We start from the raw sequence: 25077 nt of genomic DNA on the forward strand, positions 1-25077 counted from the left end.
ATTGCATGGAAGATCTTCCTATCTCTCCTCCTCTTTCTATATCTGACTTTGTAATAAAAATAAATCTTTTTTTTTTTTAAAAAATGCATGTTCCGGGAGCTGTTGCTGTGGCAAGGCCATTTAAGTGCCTCCTGCAGCACCGGCATGCCATCCGACACCAGTTCAAGCCCAGGCTGCTGCACTTCCCATGCAGTTCTCTGCCTGTGGGAAAGCTGTAGGTGACGGACCAAGACCATGGGCCCCTGCACGCACATGGGAGACCAGCGTGGGGCTCCTGGCCTGGCCCAGCCCCAGCCATTGCATCATTCTGGGGAGTGAACCAGCAGATGGAATCCTCTCTTGCCCGCCTTTCAGGTTAATTAAGAATCCCAGGTTGACGCTGACACAAGCCCCCACTGGGCAGGGATATAGGCGGCCCGGCGGTGCGACGCCCCCCTCCTGCTTCCCAGCCTGATTTAGCACTGGAGTGTCTTGGGGGTGTGGGGAACGCAGGGACAGGAAGCGCCAGGTTGCCAAGGTCACCCCTAAAACCTGTTGGACCTGCCACCACCCCACCACCATGTTGTCTGCAATAGCCCCACACAGGGGGCTGGAGCTTCACCCCAACACAGAGCTCAGAACACACAGTGGGGGGCACATAACGGTGGAGCTGGGGGGATACTCAGCCACTGCCGCATGCCCCACATGGTGGGGCTAAGAGTCGGGCACCCAGGGGTGCCTGCTGCATCCTCTCGGGGCACCTGGAAAGTGTCCCCGCTGCCCTGGGTCACCAGGTACAAGCAGATGGTGCAGGACCTGAGACAGAGCTAGGGCACGGGTGGCAGGGGGCGCGACTCCTGCAGAGGGGCCGCAGCCCGGGGTGAGGGGTGGCCACTGTCTCAGGTGCCCTTTGGGGACAGGAGGGAGGCTGCTGGCCCGGGCGGCGGCTCGGCAGCTCCGACTCCACACGTTCTGATGACACAGCCTGCTCACGTCACCCGGGCCTGGCATGGCTGGGGCCTGTGTGCCCGCGTGTCCCTCCATGTGTAGTCCATGTCTGTGGTCTGCCCAGAACATCCTTGTCCTGCCACACACCCACCAAGGGCAGCAAGCCAAGAGGGGCGGGTGCCTGCTCCCTCACACACCCCTGCCCAAGTCCAGGTGAGCAGGCCAGGCCATGGCCTCTGGGCATCTAACCCGGGTGGGCTGCCCCGAGGCAGTGACGTACCAGACGGGGCCTGCCATGCACCCGAGTCCCCCTCTGCCCCCCCCCACGCCAGGCTGGGTGGGCGCTGTGCCCTCCCCAGCCCCTGCAGCTGGTAGCAATCCCAGAAGGGGTCATTACGCACCGGGCCGCGCAGCGATGGCCGGCGACAGGCACTATTTTAATTTTCCATGATTTGTCTGCGGTGGGCCCCCCAGAGCATGGCCGGGGCGGGGGGCGGCAGGGGGGCTCAGGTCCTGCACCCACACACAAGGGCTGCTCCTCCCCCACCCTCTGCACCCCCCCACCTACGTGTCCATCACGTGTCCACCACAGTGACAGATCCCTGGCCCGTGGGACGCGCCAGGCGCTGTCCTGGGATCCGTGACTATGCATAGCCCCTGTCCAGGGCACCCTCAGGCCCCCAACACCCTCTCTCTGCCCGCCTGGGGCCCCCCACCATCCACTGCACCCTGGCCGGCGTCCCCTCGGCCATTACCCCCACACACACCTCGACCCGACACGTCTCGCTCACTTCCTCCTCCCCAACCTTGGGGTGCGGCCCCCTCTTCCTCTCAGCAGCCAAAACGAGTGGGGCCTTCATGTCCCCCCTAAAGCACCTCCCAGGCCATCCCAGACCCCAGCACCAGGAGCTTCCATTGAGAGACCCAGAGTCCAGCCCACACGAGTCAGACACACCTGGGCTTCAGGAATGGCCACCTCGCCCTGTGCCCCCGACCACTGCCCCCACCACCTGCTCCCCACGCCACCTCATCTGTGACAACTGTGACGAGTGGACATGGCCCTCCCCTGTCAGACGAACCTCACCCCTGCTCTGCATCCCTGCCTCACCCCTGCAACCTCCCCACCCTGCCCTGCTCGCCGCGACATTCCCGGCCCCGGCGCTCCGGGAAACATTCCGTGGTTTGCTGCAGACTGGCCGGCTCCTTGGAGTCTCAGATGTGGGCAGAGTGGGCGGCGGCCAGGCGGGCTCGGGCCGGGGGGCTGGGGAGATGGGGCACCCCAGCCCTCCCCTCCCCCTGGGTACCTCCATTCTGCCCCAGGCCGTTTGCACGGCTCTGCCCGCTGCCCCCAGACCCCGGGCCTGCCTCACAGACACCCCTGCCCACAACTTGCAAAGTCCTTGCAGCCCCACTCGGACGGCCCAGCACCCCATCTGTGTCCCCGCTTTCCCTGTGTGCAGATCCACAGCTCCTGGCTTGGGTGCTGCCCGCCCCCACTCCCAGCTGGGCCCTCAGCAGGTGCTGTCGATAACACCCCAGGACCACGCTGAAAACCCCAGTTCTGCGCGACCCTCTCGAAGCTCAGCCAGCCGACTGCACATCAGGGCAAGGCGGCCGTCACTGGCTCCCCCGGAGGTGACCCTCAACAGCTTAAGGAACTGTTAAAACTGGAAGCCCGGGCACAGCCACGCAGGCCCCTGCACCCCCAGACCCCGTTCCTGCTGCCTTCCTCCATGCTGGGATACTGTAGGTACATCGTACATGCCAGCCCAAGGAGAACAAACCAAACCGAGGGTGACCCCCACCCCACCCCTGCAAACAGGCGGCGACTGTGGGGGGAGATCAGGGCAGGTCCCCAAGTGCCTCATGCCACCTCCAGGCCTGTCTGGCCCCCCGAGGCACCCTGAGAACCCTTCCAATCACCAAGGAATTCAGAGAGGTCGAGCCCCCACGTGGGGTCCCATAGCATGCCCACCAGGCCAGCAGGCCCGGCCACCAGCTCCCAGGACCCCAGGCTTGCCCTGGAATCACTATTTCCCACCCGCCCCACATCCAGCTGAGCCCCCACTCTTGGGGTGTGGGGAGCAACAGCCTAGCACCATGGAAACACAGCAATGTCCCAGACCACCCACCCTTACTCACCATCCACCACATCTTGGCCGTCATGTCGTAGCATAGCTGCCACTTGACTGCTGTCTCCCCGGGCTTGCTGGCTCCGGGGGGCCCGGGCACCTCCATGCTGGGGCAGCCGGAGCGGGGCGGCTTGTCACCCGGATAGTGGTGCGTGCGGAGCCAGGGGACTGGGACACGGGTGGCGGGCGCCCATGGCCCCGGGGTGGGGGCAGAGGAGGGTGCCTGGCTGTGGGGTGCGAAGCAGGGAGGGTGCCTGGCTCCGGGGTGCAGAGGGGTGTGGGGTGCGAAGCAGGGAGGGAGGGCTGTTCGGGCAGAGGAGGGTGCCTGGCTCCGGGGTGCAGAGGGGTGTGAGGTATGGAGCAGGGAGGGATGGAGGGCTGCAAGGTGCTGAGCAGGGAAGGCAGCACAGGCTGCGCACCCCCAGTCACCCAGCGCCTGCCAAGCCGCGTGTGTGAATGAGGCCGTGGCTGCTCCAATGGGGCCCGCCCCCCGGAACTCCCGCCCGCTCCCCGGGGCCTGGCCGCCGCCCCCCACCGCCCACCCACAGCCCGTGCCTGGCCAGAGCAGCCCGCACAGCGGGTAGCGGGCATGCTGTTCTGGGCTCTGCAGGGCTGCCCTGTTCCCCAGGGGGACATCGGCCTGGCCCCTCGCCTCACCCCGGGGACATGGGGGACATCGGCCTGGCTCCCCTCCTCACCCTGGGGACACGGGGGACATGGGCCTGGCCCCTCGCCTCACCCCGGGGACATGGGGGACATCGGCCTGGCCCCTCACGTCACCCTGGGGACACGGGGGACATGGGCCTGGCCCCTCACGTCACCTTGGGGACACGGGGGACATGGCCTTGGCCCTTCGCGTCACCCCGGGGACACAGGGGACATGGGCCTGGCCCCTCGCGTCATCCTAGGGACACGGGGGACATGGCCCTGGCCCCTCGAATCACCCCGAGGACACGGGGGACATGGGCTGGCCCCTCTCAATCCAGGGGGACATGGAGGACATCAGCCTGGCCCCTCTCCTCACCCTGGGGACACGGGGGACATCGGCCTGGCCCCTCACGTCACCCCGGGGACACGGGGGACATGGGCCTGACCCCTCTCCTCACCCCGGGGACATGGGGGGACACAGGCCTGACCCCTCTCAATCCAGGGGGACATGGAGGACATCGGCCTGGCCCCTCTCCTCACCCCAGGGACATAGGAGACACGGGCCTGACCCCTCTCAATCCAGGGGGACATAGGAACACAGGCCTGGCCCCTCTCACCCCGGGACACGGTGATACCGGGACATGGGGGACGTGGGTCTGACCCTGCTCCTCACCCCGGGGTCATGGGGAACACAGGCCTGACCCCTCTGCTCATCTGGGACCCTCGAGCCCCTCACTTCCGCCTGCAGCCGCCCCGAGGACCCAGAAGTCGCCCGGGTGATCCGGGACACAGCGGGCGCAGTGCGCAGGCGCCACGGGCTGCGTACAAAATGGCGGGAGAGCCTCGTGGGCGACAGCTTACGTGCGTGCGTGCGTGCGTGCGTGCGTAAGGGCTCAGGGGCGTGCGTAAGTGATGCTTGGCGTCTGTGGGCGGGGCTGCGCCAGGCCCCGCCCCTCGGGAGCGACCCAGCGGGTGGAACAATCTCGATTTTTCTCTAGTATAAACACGTGTTTTCACAGCACACAGGCGGGGAGGGAGGCCAGGCTGCGCCTCGTCCAGCAGCCCACACCTCAGTTTACCCTCCAGACGGGCTGTCGATCCTTCCACCTCTCCTCCTGCCCCACTTTCCTCAGAACCACAACAGGAGGGAGAAAAGATGCTGAGAAAGGAATCTGCCCACCCTGTCCATCCCTGCCTTGCCCTGCCCTGCTCTGCCCTGTCCATCCCTGCCTAACCCTGCCCTGCTCTGCCCTGCCCTGCTCTGCCCTGTCCATCCCTGCCTAACCCTGCCCTGCTCTGCCCTGCCCAGCTCTGTTCTGCCCTGCCCTGCCCTGCTCTGCCCTGTCCATCCCTGCCTAACCCTGCCCTGCTCTGCCCTGCCCAGCTCTGTTCTGCCCTGCCCTGCCCAGCTCTGCCCTGTCCATCCCTGCCCTGCCCAGCTCTGCCCTGTCCATCCCTGCCCTGCCCAGCTCTGCCCTGTCCAGCCCTGCCCTGCCCTGCTCTGCCCTGTCCATCCCTGCCTAACCCTGCCCTGCTCTGCCCTGCCCAGCTCTGTTCTGCCCTGCCCTGCCCTGCCCAGCTCTGCCCTGTCCATCCCTGCCCTGCCCAGCTCTGCCCTGTCCAGCCCTGCCCTGCCCTGCTCTGCCCTGTCCATCCCTGCCTAACCCTGCCCTGCTCTGCCCTGCCCAGCTCTGTTCTGCCCTGCCCTGCCCAGCTCTGCCCTGTCCATCCCTGCCCTGCCCAGCTCTGCCCTGTCCAGCCCTGCCCTGCCCTGCTCTGCCCTGTCCATCCCTGCCTAACCCTGCCCTGCTCTGCCCTGCCCAGCTCTGTTCTGCCCTGCCCTGCCCAGCTCTGCCCTGTCCATCCCTGCCCTGCCCAGCTCTGCCCTGTCCAGCCCTGCCCTGCCCTGTCCAGCCCTGCCCGGCCCAGCTCTGCCCTGCCCAGCTCTGCCCTGCCCTGTCCAGCCCTGCCCGGCCCAGCTCTGCCCTGCCCAGCTCTGCCCTGCCCAGCCCTGCCCTGCCCAGCTCTGCCCTGCCCTGCTCTGCCCTGCCAGTCTCTGCCCTGCCCTACCTTGCCCTGCCCAGCTCTGCCCTGCCCAGCTCTGCCCTGCCCTGCTCTGCCCTGCCAGTCTCTGCCCTGCCCAGCTCTGCCCTGCCCTGCCCTGTCCAGTCCATCCCTGCCCTTGCCCCGCCCCTGTCGCCATGGCCAGCAGTGTCTGAGAAGAGCAAGCCCTGGGCTACTCGGCAAACGCCAGTGAGAGCAGCATGACCCTGACTGGAAGGGGGAAAGTCACGGAAGATCGTGGGGCCAGCAGGGAGCTGGACAGCAAGCGGAGCTGCTGGGACTCGAACCAGCGCTCCACCTCGGCTTCTGCCTGCGGATCCCCGTGCAGGCCGTGGCTGCGTACCCCAACTCCTGGCCACCACCCGCACTCTGAGGGCTCTGGGTGGACATCAGCCTCGGGTGCTGCTGGCAAGACAGACCACTGGGATGGCAGGCACCCCAAGGTGCCTCCACCGAGCCCCCGATGTGCTTGCTGAGCTGGGGGTGCGCTGGGGACAGGACCGGGAGCTCCTGCCAGCTTTGTCCCCTGTGTGTCCAGCCAGCAGATCTGGGTACACGCACGCCCTGCGGGCCAAAATAGAAGGGAAGCTCGGATCTCCCAATTGGGTGATTCCCACCTCAGGGCCCTTGTACTGGCCGATCGGGGTGTCTCTGCCCTGGCCAGCCTTTCTGGGGGTGCTCCCAGCACGTGACCAGGCCCGGCCCAGTGTGCAGAGGCCAGATGGGGGAGCTTTAGTGGAGAGCAGCCACCTGCCTTTCCCCACTCCAGCTGGCACCACCTCCCCAGTGCAGAGCCTGGCACCACATTTGGGGTCTAACAAATGCTTGCTGGGCTGGACTGAGGCCTCCACAAATATATATTTATATTTATATATATATGTATACGCACAGGCAGGGAGCTGCCAGGCAAGCAGAGCGGCCGGGATTCAAACCCATGCCCCCGTAGGATGGCACCAGCCAGGACCCTCATTGAGGGAGCAGGACGAGTCAGGGGCAGAGCCGGCCCTATAGCAAGTAAGACTTTTATTAAATAAACTTTTTGAGGGTTTTTTTTTTTTTTTTTTTAGACCAGGGAGAACCGTGGGGACACCCCCTACCCTCCCGCCCCGCGCTTGGGGGCTCCCTGGACACGCCGGCCACAGGCGCCCTCTCCTGGCGTGTGTGTGCGTGTGCAAGTGAGAGCTTGAAGTGACTTGGTAGCAGAAAATGGGGTTCAGTGTGCAAACCATGGGGCGGGGAGGGGGGGGAGGATGGAAGGGCGAGGGAGCGAGGAAGGAGGGGGAGGAGAGGAGGAGGAGGAGGAGGAGGAGGAAGGGGCAGGTGTGTAAGACGGTATGTACAGCGGGTGGTCGCCAGGGACCACGTGGGACGCACACACGCTCAGACTGGTGAGCTGGCTTTTTTTTTTTTTTCTTTTTTTCCAGGTCAAGTCCACACATTTTGGCAGAAACAAAGGAAAGATTTTTTTTTTTTTAATTTTTTGAGCTTATTCTGTTAGGGCTCCGTGGGTTCGAGGCCCGGGTATGTGCTTTGGCCGTGGGTGTGGTGGGCTGGGCTTTTGTACAGGTGCCCACGGGACCCACCCCCTCCCGGGGCAAAGAGGAATCCACTCTGATCCCCACCCCACCCCCCCACACTGGTTTGTCTGTTTCTTCTTTATACCTGCTCAGAAAGACTAAAAAGGAAAGAAAAAAAAAAAAGTTTTTCTTTTTCTCTGCAGAGGTATGAAGATTAAATTCACTGTGTTCCCAGGGGGTGCCCGGGCAACCTGGGCTACACGACCTTAAACTCGAGGCTGGTGATCAGAAGGCTTGGAAGAAGAGTGGTGACCCGCCCAGAGCGGGGCAGGGAGGGCTGCCCGGCCCGCACCCCCCCCACCCCAACCCTGCAGAAGCTAAGGACTGGTGGTCGCAGAGTAAGGCCAAGATGGAGGGACACAGCAGGGTGGGCAGGCCTGGAGCGACTCCAGGGGTGTGGGCCGGGAGGGAGGGAGGGGGTGTGTCAGGTATTTGGCATTGGCAGTGAACAGCCTGGACCCCTCCCACACACACCCCCCAACACCCCAGCCCGGGGGTCCTCGCTCACAGGGTGCTCAAAGGGAGTTAGGAGAAAAAGTTTGGTCCCGTGATTTCATACTCAAAAAATAGATCTAGCGTCTCTCTCGCTTGGCGGCTATGTGCATATATACAGAGGACGGTGGCCCGGCCAACCCGGCCCCGCTGGGGACTTCACATTTCATGGGGCGGGGAGGGGGGGTGGCATTAGGACTCCCAGGACCCTCATCTTCTCTGAAGGCGGCAGGTGCTAGGGGGCAAGGGAAGGAGGTTGGGGCTGGCCAGGGCCTGCGGGGAGCTCCCGTGGGGCCTGAGCTCAGCCAGGGTCCCCAGGGCCGGCCCCACCTGCCCCTTCCACAGCCGAGGCTCATGGGGGTGGCTGTGAGCTCAGGCAGCATGGTCAGTCCCCGTGCCCCCAGTGTGGGCCCTGGGTGGCAGTCACCTGTGTGCCGGGGTCCAGGATGGGCAGCCTACGTGTGTCTGTGGGTAACGGAAGGAAATCGTAACCCCCCCCAGGCCTCAAGATCAAGTCCGATTCAGCTCTCAAAAGCACTGCAGGCCTGGCCCCCCGCTTCTACACACACACACACACCGTGGACCCTGGTTCCCGTTCCCTCCAGGGGGCCGGGGTTGAGGGGGGTCTGTGTCCGACCCGCCCTGGGGAGGGGTTAGTAGGGGTGTCCCGGGTCCTTGGGCCGCTTCAGCTGTACTTTGAGCCTCTTCATGCCAATCTGGAAGCCGTTCATGGCCTGGATGGCCGTCTGGGCGCTGGCCGGGTTGTCAAAGCTCACGAAGCCTGCGGAGACCGCGGGGCCGGCAGCTATGTGGGCCAAGGACCCTGCCTGGGCCTGTCTCCCTCCCTGTCCACCCCACCACACAGCCAGGAACCGGACCCAAGGGCTGCCCTGCATGGTCGGCCAGCCCCAGTCTGCTCTGGCTCACCCCGGGCCTGAGGGACCCTGGCCTGGCCCAGCGGCCACTGCTGCCCATTCCAGAAGTGGACTGGCACATGGGAACTCGCTCTCAAACAAGAAGGATGCAATGTGCTTTGGGTTTTAAGTAGGACACGGTGCCTGAAAACTGCACCTCCAATCCCTGCAGGTGTTTAAGCTCAGTGTGAGAAACCAAGGGGTGACATGGGGTGACATGGGGTGACATGGGGGCCTCTCACACCCGACCTGCCTTCCCACGAACCGGGCTGGGCCCAGAGCAGGGAGGCGTGTCCAGGGAGAGGAGGGGCCTAGGAGGGGGAGGAGCCTGGGGAGGAGGGGCTAGGTGGGGGAGGGGAGGAGCCTAGCCGCAGGAGGCGGGGCCGGGGAGGGGCCTAGGTGGGGAGGGGCCTGGGAGGAGGAGGGGCCAAGGAGGGGAGGAGCCTGGGGAGGAGGGGCCTAGGTGGGGGAGGGGGAGGAACCTAGCCGCAGGAGGGGCCAGGGAGGAGCCTAGGGGAGTGGAGGGGCCTAAGGGAGGAGGAGGGACCAGGAGAGGAGGAGCCTAGGTGGAGGAGGGGCCTGGGAGGGGGAGGGGCCTAGGTGGGGAGGGGCCTGGGGAGGAGGAGGAGGGATCTATGGGAGGGGGAGGAGCCTAGCAGGAGGAGGGGCTGAGGAGGAGGAGGGGCCTAAGGGAGGAGGAGGGACTTAGGAGGGAGAGGAGCCTAGCAGGAGGGGCCTGGTGGGAGGAGGCGTGTCCGTGGAGGGGAGGAGCTAGTGGAAGGAGGCGTGTCCTGGCCCCGCAGGGGTGGGGCCACGGCACTCACCGAAGCACTTGCTCTGGTGGGTAGCCCGGTCCATAAACACCTTGGAGGAGATGATGTTGCCGAATGGCAGGAACATCTGTGTCAGCTCCGCGTCTCCAAACTCCTGGGGGAGGTGGTAGATAAACAGGTTACAGCCTTCGGGACCTGCGGGTGGGAGAGACAGACATAAACTCCCAGGAGGGGAGGGGGCCCCCTGCGGGTGGGGGGACGGGCAGGGGCGGGCAGGGCACAGGGATCCGACTCCACACCCCAGGGCCCAGCCCATCCATGCTGACCTTCAGCCGGGACCACCCGGGACCTGCGAGCAGGGTGTAGCTGCCGGGGCTCACAGGCAAACCCGCTCAGCCACAGGCGACTGTCCCCTCGCCAAGGCCGGCCAGCCCGCGGCCCCAGGCTGTGTAGACGTGACATCACGCACGAGCCACACTGAGCTTTCAAGGTCACAGAGCATCCTTCAACCCCTGCCCCGGGCTGCGCAGGGCGTCTGGCACAGTATAACCAGAGTTATACCCCTCTTGAGCACGGCCCCGGGAACACGGGAGTGGCCACAGCGTGACAACAGCATTGGCCATGCCCGGTGGCCACCCCTTGGCTGCCCACCCGGTCTGAGCTGTCCAGTCAGTCCCTCTGGGAAGCAGATGGGACCCACGATGTGTCCAGAGCTGGGAGAATGACAAGGGGTTTGGGTTGCATCTAGCCTCTTGCTTCTGCCTTTTCCATCGCTGGTCACTGACCCCAACTGGACATTGAAGCAGCTCATGCTTGCTCAGCCCAAAATCATGCTCCCCAAATCAAGTGAGACAGGGCAGCGGGAGGCCCGACACAGAGGGACCAGCATCAGACCCACACATTTCTACTGTAGCTGGGTGTAGCTGGGCAACATAGGGGCCAGCGGCAAGGACGGCCCAAGGCGGCGGATCTCCCACACCGCTGGCACGACCCTCCCAGTGCCCACAGGCCCCGTGCTGGACACCCGTGTTCCGACGGCCTGAGCCTGCCAGCCCCTCGCCCACCCCAACCCACGAGCCCAGGCAGTCAGGAGCCCATCCACGCCTCCCTGACCCAGGCCCTCACCGGACGGAACGGGGATACACGTAACCCTGTCTGTGCGCCCCGGAAGTGAAGCCCCCGACCCTCAACCTGGAGGCGATGGTTGTCCCCTCCCCCAAACCAGGTGTGCTCTGCGATGCCCCCTGGGCAGGGACGCTCAAAGGGTGGGCAGCAGGCTGCGAGGCCAGGAAGGGGGCTGGCGAAGGTGGGCAGGAGGCTGTGAGAGTGGGCAGGAGCCTGTGAGGGTGGGCAGTGGGCTGTGAGGGTGGGCAGGGGCCTGCGAGGCCAGGCAGGGGGGCATCGGGCCCCTCACCTTCTCGCTGCTGCTGCAGGACCGGCGGCGGCTGCGGGACGCTGTGCGCGATGGGCGTGATGGCCGTGGCGGGGTACATGGCTGTGGACGGGGCGGGCTGTGAGGGCGGAGCCAGGATGGAAAGAAGGTGCGAGGAGGCGGGGACATGCGTGGAGGAGTGAAGGCGGGTGACCCCCACAGGGACAGCAGGACACAAGACCAAGGAAGGGGTCCGAGGGGCCTTGGTAGGGATACGGGCTGAGTCCACGTGCAGAGGCGGAGGCGGGCCTGGGGGTGCAGGGGAGCCCCTGGAGGGCAGGGCTGGGGGCGGGCGGGCCTGGGGGTGCAGGGGAGCCCCTGGAGGGCAGGGCCAGTACCTGTGTACTGTTGCACTCCGGAGAAGGCAGGGTGAAGGGTGTCTGCCACTGTGGGACTCTGAGCTGCGGGGCAAGCAAGGGGCTGAGTGGGGGCCGACAGCCGCCCCTCCTGAAGCAAGGCCCCAGCTGCCTGCTGCCCACCCCTGCACATGCACCGTACAATCTGCCGCCCTCCTTCCCTCACCCCGAGCTACCTGGGTAGGGCACGAGGCCGTTGGCGTACACCGTCTCCAGGGCCGGGTGCCCACCGGGGAAGGGCACCACCCCTGCAAAGCCATTGGTGATGGGCGCCACGAGGCCGGGCATGGCGGCAGTGCTGAGCAGGGGTGGCGAATGCAGACCTGCACCGGAGTCAGGGGGTGCGGGATCAGGGGGTGCCAAGCTCATGGGGTCAAGGAGTGCTGGGGTCAGGGGGCATAGGGGTCAGAAGGCATAGGAGTAAGGGGGCACCAGGGTCACAGGGCGCCAGAGTCGAGTCGGGGGATACCAGGGTCGGGGGCCGCGCCCCCCACAGCCTTGTCCCCGCCCCCTCCCACAACCCTGCCTCCAACAGCTACTCCACCGGGTCCCAGGCCCCGCCCTCCCATCCCAGGCCCCGCCCTCCCATCCCATGCTCCGCCCTCCCATCCCAGGCCCCGCCCTCCCATCCCGTACTCCGCCCATCCCATGTCCCATCCCTGCCACCCACTCACCGGAGGCAGGGGCGATGGGGGTGGCAGGCAGCCCGTTAAGGCTCACAGCCCCGATCTGCTGGATGTGGCAGGGCGAGAAGGCCACGCCGGGGCTCAGGTAGCTGCCCGAGGTGGACAAGACCGTGGTTTGCTGCTGCATGAGCTGGGGGAGGAAGGGCAAGCCAGTGGGCTCAGGCAGCGGGGAGGGCCGGCCTGGGATCCAGGCTCAGGCTAGGGATCCAGGCTCAGCCTTCAGGGTCAGCCAGGAGGCTCAGGGCGTGGACGGGACCAGCTTCCCTGGCAGGGCCAGGCGGGGGAGGCGCAGTCAGCAGCAGTCAGCCACCCTTGCTGGGGCCTCTGCGGGAAGGGGGCTAGGGGCGGGGGACCCAGCCAGACCCCTAACCTGGTCCCTGGAGCCCCGCGGACGGGGCTCGTGTGGCCACTCACAGCCTGGGCGTAGGCACTGTAGGGGCTGAAAGGCAGGGTGAGGGACGGCGCCAGGATGCCCAGCTGGCCCACCATTTGTTGCATACGCCGCAGGGTCCGCTCCTTGTCTGTGTCCGCGAACTTGACCACCAGGCTGGAGGAGGCTCCCTGTGGGAGGCAGCAGCAGGCGGGAAGCAGGGGCGGGAGGTGGCTGCGGGACCCCAGCCCTCCCAGCCTGGCCCCCTGGGAGCCACGGCTGTGCAGTTGCACCATCTTGGCTCGGGGAGCTGTGTCAGGGGGCGGGGCGGGGTTCATGTGGCTGACCAAGGGTCCCCCACTCCTGGAGCCGAGCTAGGTGGGCTCAGGGCTCAGAGCTGAGTCAAGACAGGGTGTCGGATCCTGGCTCAGTCAGGAGTGCACGGGGTGAATGCAGGGAGACTGCCCTCCAGCTGAAGCAGGGTGGGGCCTGGGGGCCACAGGCAGCCCGTTCCCTGAGCTTGGGTAGGCCCGGCCATCGCCACATCCTGTCTCCAGGCTTCTCCTGGTGAGCCAGGCCGTGGCCTCCCTGATGCGGCCAAGGTACCTGCTAGATGGACACCTCACACCCCACGAGGCCTGCTGGCACCCCAGTGCAACTTTGAGCTGGACTCGGGGTGCCAGCCAGAAGCTAATGGGGCCTTTCCTGTCCAGGGACCGTGGCACAGGGCCTTCCCCCACTGCCACTTGGGTCTCTGCTTCACCCCCTAGGGGTCCCCAGGACCCCCAGGCAAGCTCGCACCTGCACGCCCACACACACATGCCCACACGCAGGCTTACCCAGACCTAATACACACATGCTAACCTATGTGGTCACACACAAGCACATTCACACAGCCAAGGCTGCGCCTGTGTGCAGCCCACTCACCGGCATGGTCTGGCTACCGTGCAGGGCGTGGATAGCCGCCTGCGCCTCCGTGTGGGAGGCAAACTTCACAAAGGCACAGCCTGCGGCGGGGAGGAACAGGAGGTGAGGGGTGACCCAGGACCACAGCAGAGGGGGCAGGGAGCTGGGGGAACCTGTCAGCAGGACACACGTGCCCAGGCACCAGGACGGCCAAACAGACCAAGACAGCTCCCTCCCGCGAGTTGTGCCAGCAGAGGTCAGCCAAGCCAGGGTCAGGGAGCGTGTGCCAGACGCCCCGGCAGCGAGGCGTGGCACAACGACCGGGGAGGGATGGAGAGAGTCCTCCTGTGCCATGGGAGAGCCACGGCACCCGGGAGGACAGAGGCCGCAGGGGGCTGCGGAAGAGCCAAGAGCCCAAACACTGCGTGCATATGAGGGTTTACAGCAATTGGATGTCAACTTCAAAACATACACCCGTGGGGAGAGACACACGCGCTAGGTGGCCGGTCCAACCCCTGGCACCACAGGCCGACATCCCCAGACACGAGAGCCAGGGGGACACACAGTCCCCACCCTGCAGGGGCCGGCCTGGTGGGCAGCAGCTCCACTCACACCCAGGAACTGGCCCTGTCCCCAGCACTCCTTGCCCAGGCTTGAGGGGCCTGGCCCAGCAGCCCCAGCTCTCCCTGCAGCCCCTTCCCACCTGACACACACACACACTTGCCCTGAGGAGCCCTCCCAGCCTGTACGTCCTGCCCCGCACCCCGGCACCCACACGTCACCTTTGCTGCTGCCGTCGGGCCCCCGGAGCACCGTACACTCGTCGATGACCCCGAAGGGCTGGAAGAGCCGCAACACGTCCTCCTCCGACTGCTGCTTGTTCAGCATGCCTACAAACAGCTTCCGGTCCCCTGGGGGTGGAGACACCTCCTCAGCCGCGTCCGGGGCTTCCCCGCTCTCCCAGGAAATGCGGGGTACCCGGGCTGTGCACATGCCTGCGTGCATGCGTGGGAGTGCACGGTCTCGGGCACAAGACCCCTCCCACGATGCGCCCCCAGCCCATGGCAACCCTCACACAGCAGCAGGGGCTGCCTTGCTGGGCCTGGCACCCTCACGGTGCCCATCAAGCACTCTCCTGGCCAGCCAGCTTGGGGACCTGTCCCCCGCCACCCCGGCCAAGGCCAGAGGCCATGGCCACCTTTGCCCCGCGGGTAATTGCTTGGCTGCCTGGTAACCAAGGGACGTGGCAGCCAGGGCTCCCAGGATTTGCAAGCCGGTTACTATGGAAACCACGCAGCAGCAGCTGTCAGTCAGGGCGGTGGGAGGGAGGGGGGCACAGGCTGGGGAGACGGAGAGAAACCAGAAAAGGAGGAGAGAGAAGAGAGAGATGGAAACGGAACTGGAGGCAAACAAGACAAAGAGAGACAGCCAGAGGGAAGGACAGAGCTGGGGCTGCCGCTGCCAAGCCCCTCCACCAGCCACGGAAGAAGTGCAGGTGGCTCCCAGCCCAGGCGGCCTTCCGGACTCCTACATACGCACGGGGGTCCTGCCAGCCCTGCCCCGCACTCCCAACCCAAGCCAGGGAGATCCCTGCCTCCCCTAACCCCGGGGCATCCCCTGCCCCGGCCAGCAGCCACCTGTGCCTAGCCCAAGGCCCCTGGGTTGCACAGTAGGGAGCCCTCCCCCCACATGCAGGGCAGGACAGATGTGACTTCTGTCCCCCCAGCTCAGAGAGACGCCCCGAAGCGATGACAACTACCTCCGCGGCTCTCGCTGTCGGCAGGCTTCACCTGGATCGGACGGGCCATCTGCAGGAGAGCCGTAGAGTCAGCCACCCCGGCCCACCCACACTGTCAACCCCAGCGCACACTCCTATCCAGCCCTCAAAACCCAACAGGACTACCCCTTCCTCCAGGAAGCCCCTGCCTCCCCCACGTGACACAGCCTCAGCAGGACGGTGGGTCCTCATGGGTGGCACGGGACTCCAGCTCCTGCCAAGAGCGGCGCCCACTGCCTCATCCCAACACCGCGGCCTGGGAACCACGGCCCATGGCGTGTGCTGAAAGCCTTGGGAGGGCTCCCCAGGAACCCTGAGACGGGCAGATGGGCAGGGCCCCATCCACCAGGAGCCCACCTGGAACTGACCGAACCACGGAGCATGCCGACAGGCACAGCCAGGTGGGGTCTGACATGCCAACTCCCAGCTGGGCCCCAGGTGGGGTGACTACCATGCCCTAGCACCCAGCCTGCACTGCACCCCTGACCCCAAAAACCAGCCTTGCTGGGGGCACTGCCCCCGAATTGCTGCCCCACTGCGTGCCGGCCCTGCGTGCACTGCCCAGGCCTGTGTCCGAGCGAACATGGAGCCTGCCGGGCAGCCATGGGAGACCCGGGAGTAAATTTCTACTCTTCCTGCAAAACCCAGCTGACACGCCCCCTGGCGGGGGCCCCTCGAATAGCCCCTCTGGACATGTCCACCTCCTGCTTGGTCAGCTGTGCTGTCACCCGTCACCCCTCCCACATACATACACACACGGCCGGGGGGTGGGGGTGGGGGGTCTGGAGCAGTTCCAGGCAGCCGCTGACCAGCGAGGACCAGGAGGAAGCAGCCGACGTGCCCGGGGCCCAGGCTCCGAGTCTCCGGTGTGCCAGCACGCCTCACAGTCACCCATCCCACAGATGCTAAGCTCAAGGCTGGAGAGGGCTCGGGAGGTGTGCTCCTGGATGCCGATTCAGACCTCCCACGGGAAGGGCCATCCCTCTCACTGAGCACCCTGTCTTGCCTCTGTTAGTTCCCCAGACCCCAGCCCAGGTCAACCCCGAGCCCTCCCCCATCCGCCTCCTTCTCCCTCCTCCCCGTTTCTGAGTGTGGGTCCCAGAATCAGCTCAGGCTTGGCAGCCCCAGCACCAGGGAGGCCTCTGTCCACCACGCACCCTCCCCCCTGCCCAGCCACACCCTCAGAGGTCCCGGCCACCTGCAGCCCTGCAGCGGGCTCACCCCCTCCCCGCTCCCATGCACTGCCCTCCCGCCAGGACCCCTCCACCTGAGCACCACACCCCACTGGCTGGAGGGAGGAGGGAAGCTCTCTCACGGCTAGGACCAGCTCCTGGGCGGGGAGCTGGGAGGCACCTGCCCGCACCCCGCACCCGGCTCCCCGCACCCCTCCCACCCCGCCTCCGCTGGCCCTCACCTCCCCCCTCCCAGCACCTTGGGCAGAAGAGGATGGGGTTGCCACGGCAACACTGATTCACCACACGGAAGCCGGCAATTGTTGTTGCCATGGAAACCGCCTCTTAGGGGCGAGCCCAGCTCCTGCCTCGCACAAAAGAGATATTTAAATATAATCTCGTGGAGATGGATGGGCCCCGGGAGGGAGGGCGAGTGGGCGGTCGTGGGGGGCCGGAGTCGGTGCCCCCCACACTCTGCTCTCATTCTCGTGGGGGGTCAGAGAGGGCCTTGCTCCCCCAGCTGGCCGCTGGGCCTGCACTGGGAGAAGGCAAGCCCCTTCCCACCTCCCGAAGCAGCCCGGCAGCGGCGGCCGTGGCCAGGGGGTCTCCTGGTGCCCCGTTCCTCTCAGAGCCCTGGCGGGACAGCCCCCCCTCCTGTGCGCCCTGCACCTGCCACCCCAGGCCTGCCCTGCCCACCCCGCGGCCCGGCGCCCGCCTTACCCACCGGCCTGGAGACGCGCACCAGGCTGGCACCCACGTGCCGCCAGCACCGCCCGGGCGCGCACGCCGCACGCACGCCGGGCCCCGCGCCCTGCGCCGCACCAGGCAGGGAGCCGGCCCTCCCCCAGCCCGCCCATCTGGCCCTGCCCACCTCCTTCCGGCTCCCTCTCTCCATCTGTCCCGCCGAGGTCCCTGCGAGGCCCTGCCTCTCTCCCCCAGCTTCGCGGGCCCCCTCCCTCCTTCCCCTGCACATTTATTCAGCAACATTTGCGGTGCGCCCCAGTAGCCAGGACACTGCCTGCCAGACAGGGGTGCTCCTAGGGGGGCCGGCCAAGAGGAGGGCTCCCAGGATGGGCACGCTGGGGGGCAGATGGGCCGCAAGCCAGAAGTATCTCTGGGGTTGGCCCAGATGGAGACATCCGCTGAGGGCTCTGCAGTAGGGGTAGGAGTTCGGGGGGGGGGGGAATGGGGCGCTATATTGGAGCGCTCCTATGTCCCCAGCCGACTCATCTCCCATCTGAGCCGGGGCCACCCTGTGAGCGGAGGACAACCTGAGGGCCCTGCTGCCCTTCCAGCCACGGAGCCTTCTAAAAGGGGTGACTTCACAGCCTCTCCCTGACGCGGCCCACTTGCCCAGTCCAGCCCCCTGCCAGCACCCCCACCCCGGCTCTGCACGCCCCCACGACCAGTAATGAGCCTTTCTGCCCGCCAGGAGCCCAGCTCGGTGTGCACACCCCAGGAGCCCAGGAAGCCAGGCTGACTGAGCTGCTGTGGGCACAAGTGACCCTGACAGCTCGGCCGTGTCCATGTGGACCCCAAGGGTCCAGCCCTGAGGACATGCCTGGGCTGTTCCATTTCACAGATGAGCAAACAGGCCCATGGAGGTCAAATCCTATGACCTGGGCACCGTGAGGCCCCAGCTGGGCCAAGCTCTGCAGCCTCATGTGGAGTGTCCCCTCAGGGACCTCCCTGTGCAGGCTGGAGGACAGGGTGTCCCAGCCAGGCCACAGCGTCTACCTCAGATGATCAGCAGGCGGCCCGGGCAGGGGTCACAGCCCAGCTGGTGCCTAGGCCACGGCGAGCTGGATTCCCAGGCCCCGCATGGCCCTGCTTGTATTCTGTGATAGTCAGTTTAGGACGCGATTCCAGAAGGCTGCAGTTTGATTAAATGGCATCCCCCACTGACACCTGCCATTGTCACACTCAGCCACCAGGAGGGTCGGATAGGAAGAAGAGGGGAGGGGACACACAGAGCACCCTGAGGGCCCAGCCCTGCTCCCTGCTTGGTCACCACTGCTGACCCTGACCGCTGGTGGAACCTGGGCCGAGGCAGCTGAGCCAGCAGCCAGGAGCAAGAGGGCCCCTTTGGACCTCCCAGGCACCCCCAACACTGCTACCAGGGTGCCTGCTTACCCCGTCAAGAGGGGTAAGTTACATACACAGAACCCACTGGAGAGGCAGGCTGGCACCTCTCACTCACCGCTTTGTGCCCCAGGCATCTGCGTGGCTGGGCCGGGGCCTAAGGCCCAGGGGCCAGGAGCTCCCTCTGGGCCTCCCATGTGGGTGCAGGGCTCCAATTTAGAACCTTCCCCTGTTGCCCCCAGGTGTGCATGAGCAAGGAACTATATGAGAAACACAGCAGGCATGGGACCCAGACCCCTGGCAGGGAACATGGGCACCCCAGCCCCAGCTTGGTGGCTGCACCTGCTTCTACCATCCCAAGCACCACTCGCAGAGCCGGCTGCCTGGGCCTTGGATCGGGGCCCCTCTAAGCACCCCTGCTTGCAGAAGACTGGGATAGACACGCCGAGGAAAGGCCCCCCCAACAGGCAGGGCTGGGTAGCTTTGGTCACCCTCCGCGTCACTGAGCCAAACACAGCACCCTCTCCTGTTCCCCAGCCCAGTGAGCTGGCATCAGTCAGCCGGGCTGGCACAGCTGTTGGATGTGGCTACCAAGGACTGCCAGGGGATGGTGAACTGGGCACCTAAGTGAGGGCTGGGCAACAGCTCACAGAGAGAAAGAGGGCCTGAGCTGGCAGGGATCTGGAGCCCCATCCTGGAGGGACCCTGTGTTCCCACGGTGCTGCGGCCACAGGCCACCCACGAGGGTAACAGGCGTGAAGGGGCATTGGTGTGTGGGTCTATGGTGGCGAGAGCATTGTAAGGTGCCTGGAGCGACACGGCCGTGACATCACTGGGATGATGACGTCACCACAGGGCACCACCTCAGGGGCCCAGCACCGTGCATGCATGGGGCATGTCAGTGGCTGCAGGGCAGGTCAGCTGGGTCGGGCAGGTTCATTAAAGACATGCACAGAGCCCAGCGGCTACAGACTGGGCTGTCTCTGGCTCTAGGACCTGACCGTATGAGAGGACCCAGAGCTGGGTGCAGAATGGCCGGGAGCTGCATGGCTCCCACAGCCGGAGCCCCAAGACCAGCACTGTCCAGTATGGCAACAGGGCCCCAGTCTAGAACATTCCATCCAGGACAGTGCTAACACACAGCTGACCCCAGCCTAGAACATTCTGAATCAGAGTTGAGTCACTGTGGTAACACGCAGGTCCGCATTGTCCAGGAATGTGCCCACCAGTCCCATGCCCACGCGGTAGTGCTCTCTCCACGTGCAATGCAGAATGTTACGGAGTTACCTGGGCTCCATCCGTGCACCCACTAGCCTGGTCAATGGGCTCACGGGCCGCTTCACGGAGCTGGGAGCTTCTCCCCAGCATGGGGTGTCAACTTGGAGAGGGCTGGGTACACCATGGCCCTGGTCCTGCCCCAGCTGGCCCTGCCCAGGTTGACCCCTGCCCCAGGTAGCCCTGCTCTGGCTGACCCCTGCCTTGGCTGACCTGACCCCGGCTGAGCTGGCCCCAGCTGACCCTGCCCTGCCTGACACTGCCCCGACTGACCCTGCCCCAGATAGCCCTGCCCTGACTGACCTGACCCCAGCTGACTCTTGTCCTGGCTGAAGCATCGAGGGTACCCAGTCTGGCCATAAGTTGTGACCTCTGACGTGCTGCCCCGGAGCTGTGTGGTCTGGGAAGCCAAAACAAGCCACTGGTTCGAGGCCTGGCTGCTCCGTTTCTGACCCGACTCCCTGCCAGGGATGCGGCTGAGAAAGGAGCTGACCCACATGCTGGGCCCTGCCAACCTTGGGGTGACCCCGATGGAGCTCCTGGCTTCTGCCGGGCCCAGCCCTGGCTGCTGCAGACATGTAAGGAGTGAACCAGCGGGCGAAACCCCGCTCTCTCTCTGTCTCTCCCTCTTTCTCCTGATCTGCCTTTCAAACAAAGAAAAAATGGAAAGAACAGCTTGGGTACATAACAGCACTTTCTCTATTGTTAATATTATTCATTTACATCTAATGTACGTTTTATTTATTTGACAGAGCCTGCTAGACCTTGCATGCAACGGGCTCCCTGCCCGGATGCCCACAGCAGCCAGGGCTGAGCCAGGACAGGGCCAGGAGCCAGGGACTCCATGCTGGGGTCTCCCGTGTGTGCGGGGGGCCCGAGCATCCCGACCGTCCCTGCCGCCTCCTGGGTATGCATGGGTGGGGGCGGGACTTGTTTCTGGCAGTGGCTGCATGCTGCATTCAGCATTCCGAGCAAGCCGGAATGTCACAGACGGCATTGCCGTGACTCTGTGCGGCTGCATGCCGAGATGGGAAGGTTCCGGGTGCGTGGGGAGCTGAGTTGACCTGCTGCTGCCTTCTTGTCTTCCCACGCCTGCCCCCACATGACGCTAGGTAACAACATGTGGCTCCCAAGCTAAGGCAGCCGAGTTCTGGAATGTTCTTCAAGTGCTCCCTCTGCTAAGTCCAGGCCCTGCTGCTCGCATCGCGGGCCCTGGGGTGGGGCTGTGCTGGACACTGCAAGGTGCAGAGCCCCTACCCACTCCCCACCATGAGCCCCGCACGGGCACAGGCTCTGCCCAGCACTCCCTGGGAGACAGGGCTGCCCCGACTAGTGACAGCTGACCCATCCTAACCTGAGATCTTTGGATACCACTAAGCTCATCTCCAGCCCCGGGTGGCATGCATGAACTGCCACCCAGCCTCTGCCCCCTGTCCCCTCACCCTGGCTGGATCTCCCAGGTAGGAAAAACAAGCCCTTGGGTGCTGGTGTCGGGCATGTGCCCTCAGGGTCCAGGGAGAGGCAGCCAGAGACCCATGTTAAGGGGTGGTCCTCCCCACAAGTGGGCATCCACACTCCCCTTGCCTCCTGAACTCTTCCCTCTAGTCTGGGCAGAGGAAGGAGGTGATGTGCTGGCTGGCGGGAGCCATGTCACTCCAGAGGGTGGGGCTGGGATTGGGGCTCAGGGCGCTCAGAGGCCGAGAAGGGATGTGACAAGCATGGAGCCCTATAGTGCCATGGTGTGGGGGAGGGCACAGGCTATGGGGCAATGCGAAGAGGGGCCAGGGTGGTGATGCCCAGAGCTGCAGGAAGAGCTGGTCCAGCGCGATGTCAGGCCAGTCGGAGCCCTGTTGGGTCTGCCAAGTTGCTCAGTCAGAAATGGTGATGACATTTGGTGGCTGGAAAAACGGCAGTGGATGGATGGATGGATGGATGGGTGGGTCGATGGTTAGGTGAGTGGATGGATGGGTGGGTGGGTGGATGGGTGGGTGGATGGGTGGGTGGGTGGATGGATGGGTAGGTGGATGGATGGACAAGTGGGTGGGTGGGTGGATGGACAAGTGGGTGGGTGGATGGATGGGTGGGTGGGTGGGTTGGTGAGTAGATGGGTGGGCAGAGCGGTCGGTAGGGGAGTGGTCACACAGGCAGCTGGGTGGTGAATGAGCACAGGTGAAGATGGGCGTGGATGGCATCTCATCAATGGGATGGCCTCAGGATAATCTGCAGGGAGAGGACAGAGGACGCTCAGGGCTGACAGGGAAGAGCCGTTGTGGCGTCCTCTCAGCCTACAGGGGCCACGGCGGCCTGGCGAGGCAGGCAGGCAGGGCCCTGGGGGTGGGGGCGTGTGGTTGTCGCTGTTCTGATCTGTCCACCTGCCCTCCTCCTGACAGATCTCCCACCCAGCTCGGGATCCACCCAGAGGGAGTAGCGTCCAGCCCCTGGACACAGAGGGCCCAGGCAGCGGGCCTGTTCACAGCCTGAGGCTTGCAGCTGCCCTGCCCTGCCCCCAGCCAGCTGCCTGGACCCTCCCAAGTCAGCACCAAGCTGGTTCCCCCAGGCCCTGAGATCAAGCCCCTGCTTGTCACCCTCAGCAGTGGCCTCGTTCACGCCCTTGCTCCACACCCTGCCCTGTGGGCGCCCCATGGGGGAAGCCGGCAGCCACGCTGTGGCTCCCAGCCCCTCCCAGGGATGGATGGCACCAATCACCCTGGGAGACCATCCTCTGTCCCAACCCTGCAGAGCCCAGTAGCAAATGCCGGGCCCCTCCACCAAAGGTGCCAGCTGAGCAGCTTGCCCGTCCCCTGCCTGTCCCGTCTCTGCCCTGGACGGGGTCCACACTGCCCACAGCCTGCCTGTCCCCTACCTGTCCCTTGCCCATCCCCTGTCCGACCCCTGCCCATCCTCAGCCTGTCCCCTGCCCATCCCCTGCCTGTCCCTTGGCTCCAGTCACTCTGCCTCCCCACGTCCACCCTCCCTGCCCTGCTCAGGGGGCCTCAGTGTCTACCCTCCCTGCAGGTCAGGACCTGGGGTCGCACCTGCTCAGCCCAGAGTCCTCACCCAGCCCATTGCCCTGCCCCTCTGCGGCCCCGCCCTCCACCAGCGACAGGCCCCGCCCCTGACCCCGCCCTCTTCCCCACTCACCCCGGGCAGGGTCTTCTGCTCGTGCAGCGCCGTCTGCGCTTTGATGGCCGAGTCACGGGCGCAGTAGGTGAGGAAGGCGCAGCCTGAGGGCAGAGGGGAGGGCAGTGAGGGCCAGGACGGCCAGGGATGCTGTCCAGTGAGGGAGCGAGGCCAGGCGGGGGGCCAGGGAGCGAGGGGGCCAGGGAGTGAGGGTGACAGGGAGTGAGGGGGCCAGGGAGTGAGGGGGTGAAGGGGTGAGGGATGTGATAGGACAGGGGCAGCGACGCTGGCAGAGGGGAGAGGATGCTGCCAGAGGGGCCCAGCGCAGATGCAGCCACTGCCCAGTGGAAGTGGCCACACCCAGGAAGGGGACTGCCCACCCACGCTGGGGAAACTGAGACTGTGATTGCTACATAACACAGGAAAACACACACGCCTCCTGACAACCGGCAGGGAAGGGGTCACCAATGGCCATCCGTGTCCCTCCCCTTGTGGCCCCCATGGCCCATGGGGCCCAGCAGCCCCTTGGGGGAGTGGGACACACACCCCCTGGTCATTCCGCACAGCCCACGAGCGCCCCTGCAGCTGCCCGAGGGGCCAGCCGGGGCTGGGGCCGCTGTCCTCGGTGCTGATCGCTGCCCTTCTGGCCCAGCTGCCCGGGGCAGCCACAGCGAATAAGGCACACAGACATGGGAGGAGAAGAGATGGGTGAACCTCTGCCAGCTGCAGTTACACCCCCAGGGTTGCTGGGGTCTCCCAGTCTTGGAGAGGCCAGCCTTGCCCACACCTTCACCCCCAGCACTGACACCAGCAGGTGTCAGTCGCCAGGATGCCAGCTACGTCCATGGTTTGGGAGGAAGCAGGTGGCTCTCAAGGCTGAAGCTAAGCCAGCCTCTGCCCTCTGCCCCAAGACCTGAGTTTGTGGGGTGAAGGGATTGGAGCCCTGAGCAGAGCAAGGGGCACTGCCCCCCACCCCAGCCCTGTGTCCTCAGGGCAACCAGAAGCTCGGCAGGACAATGTCGTCCAGCCACACCCCTGCCCACAGCTCCTCTGCCCTCGTCTCTCCCAGCTGTCGTGTTGGGGTTCTCTGGTTTGCCCCTGCAGCCTGAGGTGTTGCCCCACCCACCCGCTACCGGCTCACCCTCCCTCTGCTCTTGGTCCCCCCTCAGAGGCGGGCTCAGCCAGGAGGGGCTTGGGATGTTTTCTGAGAGTGCACTGGCTGAATGGATAGATTGGGGGACCCTACAGGGTGACCTCCAAGGTCAGGCCTCACTGGCCAGGGACAGGAGTAAAAAAGTGAAAGGTCCCATGTCCCCTTTAAAGAAGCCCCTGGGAACTGCCCCCACCCACACACACACCCCAGGACCAGGGAGGGACCCTCACCCCTGCCGCCTGGGAAAGCAGCGCTGGGACCCCACCCCCAGGTCTAAAGCTGAGCCTGGTACCCAGCCGGTGGTTAATACACGGGGTCACATGTGTAGATGACCACGCAGCCCCCGCACCTCGCTTCCCGCCCTGGGCCGACCCCTGGTAGATGCTGCCTGTCCCCTGCCTGAGTGAGAGGCAGGGGCTGGCACATCAGGTCCTCAGTTCAGACCCTGAGCCAGGCGCAGCTGCTCTGCCCAGGGTGGCGCTCCTGGTTCCCACCTGGCCAGCCCTAGCTGCTGTGGGCATGGGGGCAGGTCGTGGGTAGGACCCTCCCCACACTCTCTCTCTGACAGGTCCCCGTGGATGGCGGTTCAGAGTTGAACAATGGCCTCTGGGGAAGCAGCTCTGCCCATCAGCCCAGTAGGCCCTGCTGCCCCGACCCGTGCAGCCCACAGCGGCCCCTGGCGACTGCCCTGAGCTGGCAGCTACTGTTCCCATAGAAACCGACCCCCAGCCTCCAGCACAACCTCCACTTTAAGACAAATATTAGCATTAACATGCAAATTCCAACGCCATTACCATCCACAGGGCTGCGCGTGGAGGCCAGTGGCTGCCTGGGATACCCGGGCATCCCTGGCCGGGACAGCTCAGCATCCTGCCACCCCAGGGAGGTCCCTGGAGGAGGGCGCAGGAGGGGAACCAGCCCAGGCGGCACAGGGACCTGGATCCATCATCCGTAGTCAAGGCTTGGCACAGATACGAGCAGCCCCATGCTCACCCTGACTCCATCTCCCCAAAGACCACACAGCTACGCTGGGTTCCCCTGCCCTGCCCTGCCCTGCCCAGCTCTGCCCAACTCTGCCCTGCCCAGCTCTGCCCAGCCCTGCCCTGCCCAGCTCTGCCCTGTCCAGCTCTGCCATCCCTGCCCAGCTCTGCCCAGCCCTGCCCTGCCCAGCTCTGCCCTGTCCAGCTCTGCCATGCCCTGTCCAGCTCTGCCCTGCCCTGC

General features: G+C 65.4%; 1 protein-coding gene across 22 annotated transcripts in view; it reads right to left on the minus strand.

The window, feature by feature from the left end:
- Positions 1-8112: 8112 nt before the first annotated feature.
- Positions 8113-25077, minus strand: part of CELF5 (CUGBP Elav-like family member 5) — a 28468-nt gene continuing 11503 nt past the window's right edge. The window contains exons 2-13 of one of the 22 annotated variants that reach the window (XM_040990493.1): positions 22725-22807; positions 15031-15085; positions 14613-14617; positions 14060-14204; positions 13299-13378; positions 12416-12562; positions 11990-12131; positions 11492-11638; positions 11298-11360; positions 10942-11022; positions 9639-9722; positions 8113-8621 (exon numbers count right to left, since the gene is read on the minus strand). In XM_040990493.1, coding sequence (XP_040846427.1) covers positions 8494-8621; positions 9639-9722; positions 10942-11022; positions 11298-11360; positions 11492-11638; positions 11990-12131; positions 12416-12562; positions 13299-13378; positions 14060-14204; positions 14613-14617; positions 15031-15085; positions 22725-22807 — 1160 coding nt within the window. In that variant the 3' untranslated portion in view covers positions 8113-8493. Of the gene's footprint in view, positions 8622-9578; positions 9723-10941; positions 11023-11291; positions 11361-11491; positions 11639-11989; positions 12132-12415; positions 12563-13265; positions 13379-14059; positions 14208-14612; positions 14618-15030; positions 15086-22724; positions 22808-25077 lie in introns of all 22 variants that reach the window. The other 21 variants (XM_040990496.1, XM_040990490.1, XM_040990488.1 and 18 more) reach the window with 21 other exon arrangements.

The sequence above is a fragment of the Ochotona curzoniae genome, unplaced genomic scaffold, assembly GCF_017591425.1.
Source record: "Ochotona curzoniae isolate NIBS_2020 unplaced genomic scaffold, NIBS_Ocur_1.0 contig_605, whole genome shotgun sequence".
NCBI lineage: Eukaryota > Metazoa > Chordata > Mammalia > Lagomorpha > Ochotonidae > Ochotona > Ochotona curzoniae.